At 41.2% G+C, this 15,130-nt stretch overlaps 1 protein-coding gene across 1 annotated transcript in view; it reads left to right on the top strand.

The window, feature by feature from the left end:
• The window catches only part of DNAI1 (dynein axonemal intermediate chain 1), a 132,749-nt gene that overhangs the window by 6,883 nt on the left and 110,736 nt on the right, over positions 1-15,130 (top strand). Inside the window, exons 2-7 of the mRNA XM_070743652.1 lie at positions 1,224-1,268; positions 5,351-5,449; positions 6,959-7,039; positions 8,299-8,422; positions 10,818-10,945; positions 13,761-13,877. Of these exons, the coding sequence (XP_070599753.1) occupies positions 1,224-1,268; positions 5,351-5,449; positions 6,959-7,039; positions 8,299-8,422; positions 10,818-10,945; positions 13,761-13,877 (594 nt within the window). The remainder of the gene's footprint in view (positions 1-1,223; positions 1,269-5,350; positions 5,450-6,958; positions 7,040-8,298; positions 8,423-10,817; positions 10,946-13,760; positions 13,878-15,130) is intronic.

Raw genomic sequence — 15,130 nt, 5'->3', positions numbered from 1 at the left:
TATTATTATTGTTATTGTTATTTTTGTTCTTGTTCTTCTTGTTCTTGTTCTTCTTGTTCTTCTTGTTCTTGTTCTTCTTGTTCTTGTTCTTCTTCTTTTTCTCCTCCTCCTCCTCATTTTCCTCTTCCTCTTCCTCTTCCCCTCCCAATCCCCTCCTCCTTCTCCTCCTCCCTGCAAACCCCACGTCCTTCTAGCACTGATGATGTTACCTGGTTGGGTCACAAAACAGATGCAAGAAAACTACCCAGCTCAGAAAGCACCAGAGACTCCAGAATTCAACCCTGAGCTATAAATATTCTCTTCTATTGGAAAAACAAAAGTGATTAAGGCATTTCCTCCTGTTTAACCTTGAGTGTAGTGTAGTTTGCTTCTGGTGCTCAGCATGGAATAAGTTCGGGATTTGGGGTATTGAAGTCCAACCCTTGTGGACCATGCCTGCCTGAGAAAGACTGTTTTGGCTTGTTGGCAAAACTGCTCCAAAACAGCTAAACACATGCAGGTTGGTCAAGCCCCCCTCGAATTTTGATCACATGACTGTATGGGTGCTGTGACCGTCGTAAGGGTGAGGACCAATCCTAAGTCACGTTTTCTTCATTGTAACTTTGAGCAGTCCCTAAACCAATGAATGTAAGTTGAGGACTACCTAATTTCTTATTGTGACCAATGGACCAGGAGAAATTAGACACCTCAAAGACAGTCCTTGACTTACAACAATTTGTTTAGCGACTGTTGGACACAGTAAAATGGCACTGAAAAAAATTGAGTTATGACTGTTTTTTACACTTATGATTGTTGTAGCATCGCCATGGTCAAGTGTCCAAAATTCAGATGCTTGCCTGCAAAGACTTAAAAAAAACCTTTTTCAGAGGGAGTAGAAATTAAAACAAGCCTGCAAAGACTTAAGGCTGGGAAAAAACATTTTAGGAGTAGCACTGGAAAAATCCTGCAAGCCGGGAAGATCCTTAGTATCTCAAAAAAACATTTTTTGGAGGGAGTGGCAATAAAAACAAGCCTGCAAGCCTGGAGGAGCCAGAAAGATCATTAGCACCTTGTTAGGGCTAAAAAAAAAGCTTTAAAAAGCTAAGCTCAGAGTATAAGAGGCACCCAAATTTTCAGCCTGTTTTGGGGGCAGGAAAAATACGATAATTGAGAACAATGAATTAATTGACGATCATTGATCTTGTGCAAAAAATAATTGTGATTTTATTTTGTCTTCTCTCTAGAGTGTCCTTGGAATTCGGCCTTCAAAACTTAACATAAGGAGAAGGGTAAATATTTAATTTTTACATGCATTTTTCTTTCAATTCAACAGAACAATCTTGATGGATTTCCCTCACCCTCTTCCGATGGATTTTTTTCCCCCAACAGTAAAGTGTGGTTTAAATCTCTGAATTAGACCACAAAGGAGGGAGAAAACGCCCCCCCCCCCCCGAATGAGATTGTTTATGCACTGATCTTTCTCTGTCCTAAATAAATAAAACCGGGAATAAGCTTCACAGCTTCCAACTTAACACAAATAATTGGTTAAGCTATAAAATATGCATATTCAAATCTGGCCTTTAAGTACAATCCGTTGGATGCATTTTGGAGATTAAGCCTAGATGATATTATACATCATTATGGCAGCTGAATTCTGTTTAATAAGATATCCAGAAGGGTCCAAAAAAGTCAAAATGACAATTGCAGTAGTGGGATAAAAATTCCAACTTGCCCTCCTTTGTTTGCGTAAACACGACTACCGTTAATTTTCTCCGTGTCTCTTCTCAGTCATTTTCTAAAATTATTGTTTTAATTGAATACGTCAAAAATGTTTCATTACATTACTAAATAATGTAATTATAATTGGGGTTTTATTGTCTTAATATTTATATTTGACTTCTTTTATTATTGTAATCGTATTTTTTATATTGTTGTAAACCGCCCTGAGTCACATTGAGATTGGGTGGGATAAAAGTTGAATTAATAAACAAACAAACAAACAAACAAACAAACAGACAGAGTCTTCTGAATGAAGGCGAATATCCAATACGCAAGATCCAATCTTGGTCGGATACCAGGACCAAAGATTTATTCTTCCCAGCTATCAGACTCGCATACGAGGACAAATCATGCATCGCAAAGGTTGCTTGGAGGTGGGAGATATCTTCTAATGTAATCTACCGGATTCCCTGCATGGATTTATTTATTAGATTTGTATGCCACTCTTCTCCAAGGACTCGGGGCGGCTAATAGCATATAATACAACAATACAGTACAATGGCAAATCTAATTAAATTTAAAATTACAATCTAAAAATCCAATATTTAAAAACAATCATACCAGTTCAATCGTGCAACATATATCTCATTTCGTTGGCTAGGGGGCTGAGACCTAATTGCTCCAAGCCTGGTGACATAGGTGAGACTCTTACAAAAGGCAAGGAAGGTTGGGGCAGTGCGAATCTCCAGGGGGAGCTGATTCCAGAGGGCCGTGGCCGCCACAGAGAAGGCTCTTCCCCTAGGCCCCACCAAGCGACATTGTCTGGCTGACAGGACCTGGAGAAGGCTGACTCTGTGGGACCTAATCAGTTGCTGGGACTCATATAGCAGTAGGCGGTCCCGCAAGTAATATGGCCTGATGCCATGTAGGGCTTTATAGGTCATTACCAACACTTTGAACTGGATTGCACTGGTGACTATGTAGGACCGATGGGGAGGAAGCTAACTACCATTTTGCAAGAACACAAGCGAGCAGTTAGATGAGGAGACACCAAACTCATTGCAAGAAACGAGGTCCCATATTCAATTTTGCAGCTGCTAAGATTGTTGGCCAAGCAGGGACAAAAATAGTCAGGGAATTCCTCGAAGCCTGGGAAACAACCCTGTCATCACACAATGAGATTGCTGATTTGCTTTGTGGCAATCAAAAGTGAATGCAAGATTCCAGGTTTGACCTTACCAAGGCCTAATAAAGTGGTATTAACCCTTTGCGTGATCTTGATTCTCTCCTTCTGTTAATGCAGCCTAGAACTGTGTTGGCTTCTTTGCCGGCTGCTGCACACGGCTGGCTCCTATTTAGATGGTTGTCCACTAGGACTCCAAGACCCAAGACCCACCTATGTCGCTAGGCATGGGGGAATTAAGATACCCCCAGGCATATATAGTTTATGCATGGAATGATTGTGTTGCATGGTTTTAATGTTGGGTTTTAAATGTTTTTTTATATTAGATTTGTTATACTGTGTTATTTTGTTGTGAGCCGCTCCAAGTCCATGGAGAGAGGCGGCATACAAATCTATTATTATTATTATTATTATTATTATTATTATTATTATTATTATCCCTCTTACTCCTGTTGAGCAATATTTTTGAGCAAACCTCTATCGGGGATTGTCTAGGAAATGTGCATTGTGCTTGACTCACCGATGATGGCCTATTATGGGATGCAAATCCCATAGTGCAATTGCAGGGACTGGGGGAAAATGATATCAAATTATAAGAAAGTATTGGATAACCATCTGTCTGAAGTGGTGTAGATTTTCCTGTCTAAGCAGGGGGTTGGACTAGAAGACCTCCAAGGTCCCTTCCAACTTTGTTTTTTTATGTTTTTTTATATTTTATTATTATTATTATTATTGTTGTTGTTGTTGTTGATTGATTGATTGATTGATTTGTTTATTTATTTGTTTGTTTGTTTGTTTGTTTATTCATTCATTCATTCATTCATTCATTCATTAGATTTGTATGCTGCCCCTCTCCGTAGACTCGGGGCGGCTAACAACAATAATAAAACAGCATGTGACAAATCTAATATTTAAAATAACTAAAAACACTTATTAAAAACCAAACATACATACAAACATACCATGCCTAAATTGTATAGGCCTAGGGGGAAAGGAATATCTCAATTCCTCCATGCCTGATGACAGAGGTGGGTTTTAAGGAGCTTACGAAAGCCGAGGAGGGTGGGGGCAATTCTGATCTCTGGGGGGAGCTGGTTCCAGAGGGTTGGGGCCGCCACAGAGAAGGCTCTTCCCCTGGGTCCTGCCAAATGATATTGTTTAGTCAACGGGACCCAGAGAAGGCCAACTCTGTGAGACTTAACTGGTTGCTGGGATTTGTGCGGCAGGAGGTGATCCCGGAGATATTCTGTTTGTTGTTGTTGTTGTTATTATTATTATTATAATATACATGCCTCATGGCCTCTGCCATCATAATTATTCGACGATGCCCTGATTCACAGGCTGTCATTTTTGTTTCACCTCGGGCCAGCTCACAATCTGCCGTTTCGCACCCAGTTCTTACAGAAGCTTCTCGTATCTGTTCGAAGAAGAGAGACGCCGATTATCCTTGATTGCCTTTCTCTCACATGACGCTAAACCGCCCTTTCTGTCCAACGATTCCCGGCTCCTGCCTTTTAAAGGCGTTTAAAATTACAATCTTGCCAAGGAGAAATGACATTTTGCAATCTAATCGCGCCGCCTGTGCGAAGGCCCCAGAATTATGATTAATTGAGGAGCGGAAGGAAAAAAAAAAGGCGATCGGAGGAACTCGAAATGTCATTCTTCAAATCAGGAGGATTAAATGAAGCGAAGATAGGACGGAAATAAATTATCCAAAGGAATAAGGGGGCTTAGATGGATTTCTTGTTTTGGGGGATTCAGACACTGGTGCTTATCTCCCAGATTAATTGGTTTATTTCCTCAGAAATGTTTCTGGCCACATCCTGGTTTCTTTAACGTTTCAAATAATGGTAACACAAGAAGAAGAGACAGTTTGGTGCAACTTATTTATTTGTCAATCAAGTATAGGATAGTAGTTTATATAAACATAAATATTTATTTTACTGAAAATATTATTTTACTGAAATAATATTTTATATTATATAATACTGTATTATTATTATTATTAATAATAATTAATTATTATTATTATTATTATTATTATTATTAATAATAATATAATAATAATAATAATAATAATATTGAGAAAATATTATTTTATTGAAAGAGTAGTAGATCCTTGGAACAAACTTCCAGCAGACATGGTTGGTAAATCCACAGTAACTGAATTTAAACATGCCTGGGATAAACATAGATCCATCCTAAGATAAAATACAGGAAATAGTATAAGGGCAGACTAGATGGACCATGAGGTCTTTTTCTGCCGTCAGTCTTCTATGTTTCTATGTTTCAAGGGTAGCCCCACGTAGAGCGCATGGCAATAGTCAAATCCCAAACTATTTTAGTCTGCTTCCAGGCTATCGATGCAGAAGCAGACCAGAATAGTTGAAGGCAGCCGTGGGACGTCCTGAAGCATTGATGGTCCCTCCACTCGGCCATTACTAACTGCCTGCGTGGTTCTTTTTCTAGGATGAAGAGGGAGGCATCGAAGTGGGCGAGGGGGCCGACGAATGGTCTCAGGCCAAGACATTAATCAAACCCCCAGACCAGCTGGACTTGACCGATGCGGTAAGTAAATTTGGGTTAGAGGCTGAAGTCAGGGGAAATAATTAATTCGACTTCTATGTCACCCAAACTCAAAGGACTTAGGGCTGCTTACAATGACATAAAAATAAGTTAGCTTCCGAGCTTCCAGTAGGCCCAACAGAGCCTGTTTTTCCCGATCCACAGGTAGCATCTAGTATCCCTGTCCACAGGTAGGCCTTGAGTTATGACCACAATTGAGCCCAAAATTTCTGTTGTTAAGTGGGACATTTGTTAAGTGAGTTTGGGCCCATTTGATGACCTTCTTTGACCACAATTGACTCACTGCAGTGGATAAGTTAGTAATGTTCTGTCCCCAGTTACGAATGTTATCACAAACAACATGTTTGGAACTGAGTTTGTTTAATGAATGAACCACTTCTGATGATTGGCAAACACACACTCGTCGTAACTCTGAACAGTCATGAAATGAATGTAAGTCGAGGACTCCTGTACTGGGAGAAAAAGGTAGTAAAATCTAGAGCGGATATGTGATTATTTTTGCTTTATGGCCATCACAATGCACGAGCAAAATGGTCAGCTCGGTTATGGTCGTTAAGTTGAAGACTACCTGTATTGGCTTACAGTTCAGATTTTCTGTAAATATAGAAGATATAGAATTTGATGAAATTGGGGGGAAATTTTATGAATGGGTTTAAAAGGAAAATGGATAAATATACACTGTTCAAAATAATAAAGGCAACACTCAAAGAACACATCCTAGAACTGAATGAATGAAATATTCTCATTGAATACTTTGTTCTGTACAAAGTTGAATGTGAAATTGATTGTCAATCATTGTTGCTTCCTAAATGGACAGTTTGATTTCACAGAAGTTTGATTTACTTGGAGTTATATTCTGTTCTTTGAGTATTCCCTTTATTTTTTGAGCAGTATATGAGCATTTTGAAAGCAATTTAAAAGAATTAGAAATAAGTTTGTAAAAACCTGGATGACAAAAAGAGAAATGGTGGCAGCATTTGATAACGTATGTAGCGCTGATTTAACGGAATTAAGATTTAAGAATATGAAAATAGAAATTGGAGAAAAATATATATATTTTGAATTATTGTTCTTTTCTTTCTTTACTCTATTTTAGATTAAGTTAGTCTTTCTTTTGTTTTTAAGATATAATTTAGCTTTTGGACTATGAATTTATTATATGAGATGCTTTTAGATATACACACTGTTAAATATTGATATATTTATGTATTTTCAGATATGATTGACCATGATGATATATGTGTTTTCATTTATATATGTTTAAAATACTAAACTTTTACGCCTCCCCCCCAAAGGTTTTTCTGCACCAACCCAGGGCAGCTGTTTTTAACATCTAGCATACTTCATGTTGAAAAAAATTCCGTAATTGTTATAGAAGCTCAGCATAAAAAGAAAAAATAATCACGTATTTCCTAAATGTGTCTGTTTGTGCATTGTCCCATTAGTCACTGTGGGAATTGTAGGCGAGGTATGTCTCTTTTCCGCTTGCAGGAACTGAAAGAGGAAATAACCCGCGTCCTGACCGCCAACAACCCCCATGCTCCACAGAACATTGTCCGATACAGTTTTAAAGTAAGTGTCTCTCTCCTTCTGCTGACCCACATATTGCAGCCATTGATCCTCCAAAAGTAGGGCAGGGCTGAACAAAATCAATTTAAAATGGGGATATCATCTTTTCAGAGGAGAATCAGAACTGCAGAAAAAAAAACAATGGCTGCCAACCTGCCTCCCATTGAGGACCTGTATACTGCACGAGTCAAAAAGAGGGCAGTGAAAATATTTACTGACCCCTCAATCCTGGACATAAACTGTTTCTACTCCTACCCTCAAAACGTCACTACAGAGCACCACACACCAAGACAACTAGACACAAGGACAGTTTTTTCCCAAACGCCATCACTCTGCTAAACAAATAATTCCCTCAATACTGTCAAACTATTTACTAAGTCTGCACTACTACTAGTAGTAGTAGTTTTTTCCCATCATTCCTATCATCCTTTTCCTCCCACTTATGACTGTATGACTGTAACTTGTTGCTTGTATCCTTAAGAGCTGTATTAATATTGTTTCCACATTGTTTATTTGACTCCTATGACAATCATTGTGTTGTACCTCATGATTCTTGAGAAATGTATTTTTTCTTTTATGTACATTGAGAGCATATGCAGCAATGACAAATTTCTTGTGTGTCCAATCACTTGGCAAATAAAGAATTCTATTATTTTCTATTTTCTATTTTCTATTTTCTATTCCATTTATATATTCTGTATTTTATTCTATTCTAAATTATTCTATTCTGTATTCTATTCAATAGAATATAGAATATATAGAGAAGAGAAGAGAATATATAGAGAATAGATAAGAATAGAATGGAATGCAATACAGAATATATAGAGAATAGACTAGAATTAGAATAGAATAGAATATAGAATATAGAATATATATAGAGAATGGAATAGAATATAGAATATATAGAGAATACAAAAGAATGGAATGGAATGGAATATAGTATATATAGAGAATAGAATAGAACAGAACAGAATAGAACACAACACAATACAATACAATACAATATAATTCTTTTTTGGCCAAGTGGACACACAAATAATTTGTTTTTGGTGCACATGCTCTCAGTGCAATCTCCTCTCACAAGGGAGGAAATTCTGGGAAAGAGAAGAAAATCCAAAAACTAAGTAACCAGGCACAGGACAAACTCTACAACTGCTGTTTGAGAGTTTTTGCAAGTTTCTTCCTGTGTTTCACCAGACGATATAGGGATGGTTATGGAAGAGCTGGATTGAAGCCTTTCTTCTCCCTTCCTTTCTCCGAAGGAAAGAGCCTACAAGCAAACCTCCGTGGTGGAGCAGACGGCAATTCACTTCTCTCTCTGTGGGAACCTGATCTTCAGAGATTCGGACGAGGGGCGCAGGCAGGGCTTGAGAGCCGGGTCCTCTGGTAGGTTTTTGTCCTAAGCAAGTCGGGCACGACAATACATCTTCTGCCTCTTAGAAAGGCCAGGTTTGAGTATGTTGTGGACCAGAGGGGGAAACATTTGGAGAGGGGAGGAAAGCAGTGGGGATGAGCCACACGGGGCCCAAACAAACAAAATGATGTTCAGTGTCGAGAAAAGCAAAGTCCTACACTTAGGCAAGAAAAATCCAAAACACACATCTCAGGGACCGCCTTCTGCTGCACGAATCCCAGCAACCAGTTAGGTCCCACAGAGTGGGTGTTCTCCGGGTCCCGTCAACTAAACAATGTCGCTTGGCGGGACCCAGGGGAAGAGCCTTCTCTGTGGCGGCCCTGGCCCTCTGGAACCAACTCCCCCCAGAGATTAGAATTGCCCCCACCCTCCTTGCCTTTCGTAAGCTGCTTAAAACCCACCTCTGCCGCCAGGCATGGGGGAACTGAGATACTCTTTCCCCCTAGGTATGTCTGTAGGTATGTTTGGTTTTATAATAAGGGTTTTAAACTGTTTTAATATTGGATTGTTATATGCTATTTTTATTACTGTTGTTAGCCTCCCCGAGTCTACGGAGAGGGGCGGCATACAAATCCAATAAATAAATAAATAAATAAACAAACAAACAAACAAATAAATACATACATACATAAATGAATAAATACATAAATGAATAAATACATAAATGAATAAACAAACAAACAAACAAAGAAAGAAAGAAACACACATACAAACTGGGAGTAACCTCACTTAGAAGTAGTGTGACTGTGAAAGAGATCTCGGAATCTTGGTGGATAACCAACTAAATATAAGCCAGCAATGTGCAGCAGCAGCTAAAAAGGCCAACACGATCTTAAGCTGCACCAACAGAGGGATACACTCCAAGGCTAGGGAAGTACCAATACCACTGTATTATTTATTTATTTATTTTGTCAAGTACCGTACATATTGGAGATATACTGTAATAATATTCATATACATGTTACTAGTAAAAAAAAGAAGAAACATTAGATATAATAATATTCATATACATGTTACTGGTAAAAAGAAGAAACATTAGATATAATAATATTCATATACATGTTACTAGTAAAATAAAAAGAAGAAACATTAGATATAATAATATTCATATACATGATACTAATAAAAATTAAAAAGAAACATTAGGACAGGGGATGGAAAGCACACTGGTGCACTTATGTCCACCCCTTACTGACCTCTTAAGAATTGGGAGAGGTCAACAGTAGATAGTCTAAGGGTAAAGTTTTGGGGGTTAGGTGATGATACTAGAGTCTGGCAGTGAGTTCCATGCATCAACTACTCGGTTACTAAAGTGGTATTTTCTGCAGTTGAGTTTGGAGAGGTTTACATTAAGTTTGTATCTGTTGTGTGCTCGTGTGTTAGACCACACCTGGAGTACTGCATTCAAGTTTGGTCACCACACTTCAAAAGGGACATAGAAATACTGGAAATGGTAAAGAAGAGAAATAAGAGGACTAGAAATAAGAGGACTAGAAACCAAAATAAGAGGACTAGAAACCAAGACATACAAAGAGAAATTGCAGGAACCAAACATGGCCTGTCTAGTGAAGAGAAGGACCAGGGGACACATGATAGCAGTCTTCCAATACTTGAGGGGCTGCCACAGAGAGGAAGGGGTCAGGCTGTTTTCCAAAGTACCAGAAGGCCAGACAAGGAAAAATGGATGGAAACTGATCAAGGAGAGATTCAACCTGGAAATAAGGAGGAACTTTCTGGCAGTGAGAGCGATCAACCAGTGGAACAGAAGTTGCCTGTGGAGGTCCAACACTAGAGACCTTCAAGAAGAGATCCCATTTGGAATACTGTGTTCATTTCTGGAGAGCTCACCTACAAAAAGATATTGACAAAATTGAACGGGTCCAAAGACGGGCTACAAGAATGGTGGAAGGTCTTAAGCATAAAACGTATCAGGAAAGACTTAATGAACTCCATCTGTATAGTCTGGAGGACAGAAGGAAAAGGGGGGGCATGATCGAAACATTTAAATATGTTAAAGGGTTAAATAAGGTTCAGGAGGGAAGTGTTTTTAATAGGAAAGTGAACACAAGAACAAGGGGACACAATCTGAAGTTAGTTGGGAGAAAGATCAAAAGCAACATGAGAAAATATTATTTTACTGAAAGAGTTGTAGATCCTTGGAACAAACTTCCAGCAGACGTGGTAGATAAATCCACAGTAACTGAATTTAAACATGCCTGGGATAAACATCCATCCTAAGATAAAATACAGGAAATAGTATAAGGGCAGACTAGATGGACCGTGAGGTCTTTTTCTGCCCTCAGTCTTCTATGTTTCTATGTTTCTTAATTGGTTGTTTTACTTCCTCTGCTCTGTTTGGTTCTTTAGTGGGTGGTCCGGTTTCCTCCTTGATTGTGGACTTTGAGGCCCTGGACGCCGAACTGAAAGAAGCCGAAGCCGAAGGAGGCGAAGAAGAAGAAATGGAAGTGGTGGTAGGAGAGAAACAGGAATCGCCGGTGAGGCTCCAGGGCGGCTTTGGGGGGTCTCCCACCTGCGACCGGGACAGAGCCCAAAACTTTCATTCGCTAAGCGGGACAAAGGGTGGACTTGAGTTTTGACAGCCAGGAAGCCGTGGCAGACAGCCCTGAGGATGAGGCCACTGGTTCAGAGGAGTTGGCAGACAGCACGCAGGACCCAGCAGACAGCCCAGGGGATTTGGCAGGCAGCCACTCAGACAGTCTATCCTCCTTGGATTCCACTGCAGACCAGTTCATAGACATGCGTAGCCGGAGAGCCATGCAAAGGAGGGCTCAATTAAAGGATTATTACCGGTGATCAGAGTAGCACCTGGGCTGGCTGTGGTTCCCTAATGAGGGCTAAAGGTATAAAAGGGAACAGAGGCAAAAGGCAAACTGTGGCTGTTTATCTGTGTGACTTTGTGGTTCCTGCTCTGAAGCTTCTGTTCCGTGCCTTTGGATTTCAAGCCAGCCTTTTCAGGCACGTGGGAGGTGAAACCTCTGGGACTAGCTGTTTTCCTTGGACTGTTACTAATCGCCTGAGCACATTCAGGCAGAACAGTAGGTAGGTAGGTAGGTAGGTAGGGAGAGAGAGAGAGAGAGAGAGAGATATGGGAGATAGGTAGGTAGGTAGGTACAGAGATAGATGAGAGATAGATAGATAGATAGATAGATAGATAGATAGATAAGTAGGTAGGTAGGTAGGTAGGTAGATAGATAGATAGGTAGGTAGATAGATAGATAGATAGATGAGAGATAGATAGGTAGGTAGTTAGGTAGATAGATAGATAGCTACGCCGCCTCCAAACTGATTTAACTGTTGATCATAAAGTCATACATCACAATGTACTCCCTGTTAGCGACTACTTCACCTTTAACAACAACACAAGAGCATGCAATAGATACAAATTAAATGTAAATCGCTCCAAACTAGACTGCAAAAAATACAATTTCAGCAATAGAGTGGTCAACGCCTGGAATTCACTACTGGACTCTGTTGTTTCTTCCTCAATCCCAAAGTCTTCAACCTTACATTAACATACAATACTATATTCGTATTACAAATAAAATAAATAAGATAGATAGATAGGTAGATGAGAGATGGATAGATAGATGAGAAATAGATAGATAGATACTATTATTATTATTATTATTATTATTATTATTATTATTATTATTAATTAGATTTGTATGCCGCCCCTCTCCGCAGACTCGGGGCGGCTCACAACAGTGACAAAAACAATATATATTGACAAATCTTTTTTTTTTAAATAATTTTTTATTGATTTAAAATACATATATACACATTTACAAAAATGTAAGATAAATAATCAAATCATAAGTTGAAACAAAACAAAACTAACACATACTAACAAACAAACAAACAAACAAAAGATAATTCTAGTAATATAGTTAATTACTTGTTTAAGTACACTAAACCAGCGTTTCCCAACCGGTGTGCCGCGGCACACTAGTGTGCCGCGAGACAACATCAGGTGTGCCGCGGCGAGAGGCGGCGGAGGAGAGTGGGTGGATCGGGCGGGCAATGGGGCAGGGCGGAGAAGCCAGGGGCGTGTTTGGCCGGAGGCACCTACTGCCGCACCTCCCTGCCCCTGCCTCCCCACGGTGCCTCCGGCCAAACGCGCCCCTGGCTTCTCCGCCCTGCCCCATTGCCCGCCTGATCTGCCCACTCTCCTCCGCCGCCGCCTCCTGCCTTGGGGCGAGCAATCCGGGAATCCGGGACTGTGTGGCTTTGCGCCATGAAGAGAAAACGGCCGACTTTTCCCTGCTGCCGTTTTCTCTTCATGGCGCAAAGCCACACAGTCCTGGACTCCCGGATCACTCGCTTCTCCGGTCAGCAAAGCCATCTGCCCAGGAAAGCGCCGCGCTGGCCGGAGAAGCGAGCGATCCGGGAGTCCGGGACTGTGTGGCTTTTGGCCGGGCTAACGGGAGGCGGCGTGAGGCCGGGCGCTGGGGACGTCTGGGAGGGCGAGGAGGCTGATGGCTGCTGCGTACTCCACTCTCTCTCCGGCTCTCTCTCGCTCTTTCTTTTTCTCTCTGTTGCTGGCGTGGTGAACGAGAGAGAAAGAGAGAGAGAGAAAAAGGAGGGGAGAGAGAATGAGAGAAAGAAATCAAGAGAAAGAGAGGGAAAGAAAGCAAGAGAGAGAGAGAAAGAAAGGGGGGAAGGAGGGAGAGGGAAAGACATAGAGGGAGGGAAGGAGGGAGAGAGAAAGAGAGCAAAAAAGAGAGGAAGAAAGAAAGAAAGAGGGATGGAGAGAAAGAAGGGAAGGAAGGAAGAGAGAGAAAGAGGGAGGGAGAAATAGAGTGAAATGGAGGAAGAGATTTTTTTTTGTCCAAACTTTTCTTTAGCCTCCCCGCCCCCCCCCCCCTACAGTGTTCCCCAGAATTTTGAAAACATGAATAATGTGCCGCGGCTCAAAAAAGGTTGGGAAACACTGCACTAAACGATAATCTAATAATTAAAATCTAAGATAACAATTATACATTTAAAAATCTAAAAGCAAGGAACCCCAATATAAAAAACAGATAGATAGCGGATAGATTGATAGATAAATAGATGATGGATGGATAGATATCTATATGGATGGATGGACCGATGGACAAATAGATAAACAGATAAGCCAACCAATCAACTGTTTTCCGATGTGTCTCCCCTTTGAGATGGATAATGGGTTTAGTTTTCCCGTCATAATTAATTATCCTTCAGTCTGGGAATCTTGGACAACCTGCCCTTCTGTATGATAGAAATCCTTGTGAGTTGACAGCTCTGCCTCCTTTCTTCCTCCTCCGACAGGAAGTCCAGGCCGAGAGGGAAGAGGAAGTCCGTGTACGAATCGTGGGAGAACGGAAGCTCACCAACCAGTTCAATTTCAGCGAAAGAGCCTCCCAGACCTACAACAACCCTGTGCGGGTAGGAATCCTTGCTCCCCTTTGGATAATCGGGGAAAGGTCCCTTCTCCGGGACTCTTTCAAGCAGAGTGCAGGTTGTCCTCTGAGTTATGGCCACAATTAAGCCCCAAAATTCCATTGATAAGCGAGACAGTTGTTAAGCGAGCCTGAGTCCGTTTTATGACCCTTCTTCCCACAGTCATTAAGCGAATCACTGCAGTTGCTGAGGAATTCTGGGAGTTGAAGTCCACAAGTCTTAAAAGTTGCCAAGGTCGGGGCCCCCTTTGCTTTAAAGCAAGGTGGGGCAGCATTGGCTTCGATCAGTGGCTGGACTCAATTTTTTAAAAACTATCGGTCAGACCAGTGGTTCTCAACCTTTCTAATGCCGCGACCTCTTAATACAGTTCCTCATGTTGTGGTGACCCCCAGCCATAAGCCTGGCGCCAATTCTCCCAACAGAGCTTGAAGTTGATTGGCAGGAAGGTCAGAGGGACACCCCCACTGTAAAGGCCTGATTGGTCGGATTGTAAAAATATATTCCAAGGCGCCAGAATAGAAGCTTTCGTTACTGATACCAGGATCTTAGGCGACCCCTGTGAAATGGTCATTCAACTCCCAAAAGGGTCCCGACCGCCAGGTTGAGAACCACTAGGTTAGTTAGATTACTAGAGTTGGAAGGGACCTTGTAGGTCATCTGGTCTGATGCCATGAAGGGCTTTATAGGTCATAACCAACACTTTGAATTGTGACCGGAAACTGGACTTCCGGTTTGGAGGAGATTGCGGCGGGACGTTTCTGGCAGGGCTCTGCCAAGCGATCCCTTCTACCCCCTCCGAAGGTCGCATTTGCGATCGGATCGGGCTCGGATGGCCCGATCCAAGAACAGGGGGCTCCCCTCTGCCCGAGGACCCATCGCCAGGACTCCGGAGGCAGCGGTTCGCCCCGCAGCTTCGGAGACGGGAGAACCGCTCCTCTTCGCATAAGAGGACCGGCCAGCGCTTTCTCCCCTCACCCAGCGGGAAGAAGAAAAAAATCTAAGAAGTGAAAGTACAAACTATTTTGATTGAAAAAGAATACAGTAGAGAAAGGACCTAAGGTAAAAAATTTCCTTTTTGTTTCGTGTTTAAAAGCAGAGGATCGTGAAAGCTTTAAGTAAAAGTTTTTTTTCTTCAGGGCGAAAGTGAAAGTTTTTCCCTGTTTGAACTCATCCGCAAACAACAGCCGGATCTAATTTTTTCACTTTTACTTTTCCATTTTGAACTTGAACTTTGGAAT

This window comes from Erythrolamprus reginae, chromosome 2 (genome assembly GCF_031021105.1).
Source record: "Erythrolamprus reginae isolate rEryReg1 chromosome 2, rEryReg1.hap1, whole genome shotgun sequence".
Classification (NCBI taxonomy): domain Eukaryota; kingdom Metazoa; phylum Chordata; class Lepidosauria; order Squamata; family Dipsadidae; genus Erythrolamprus; species Erythrolamprus reginae.
This window is presented reverse-complemented; position numbering and strand designations above follow the sequence as displayed.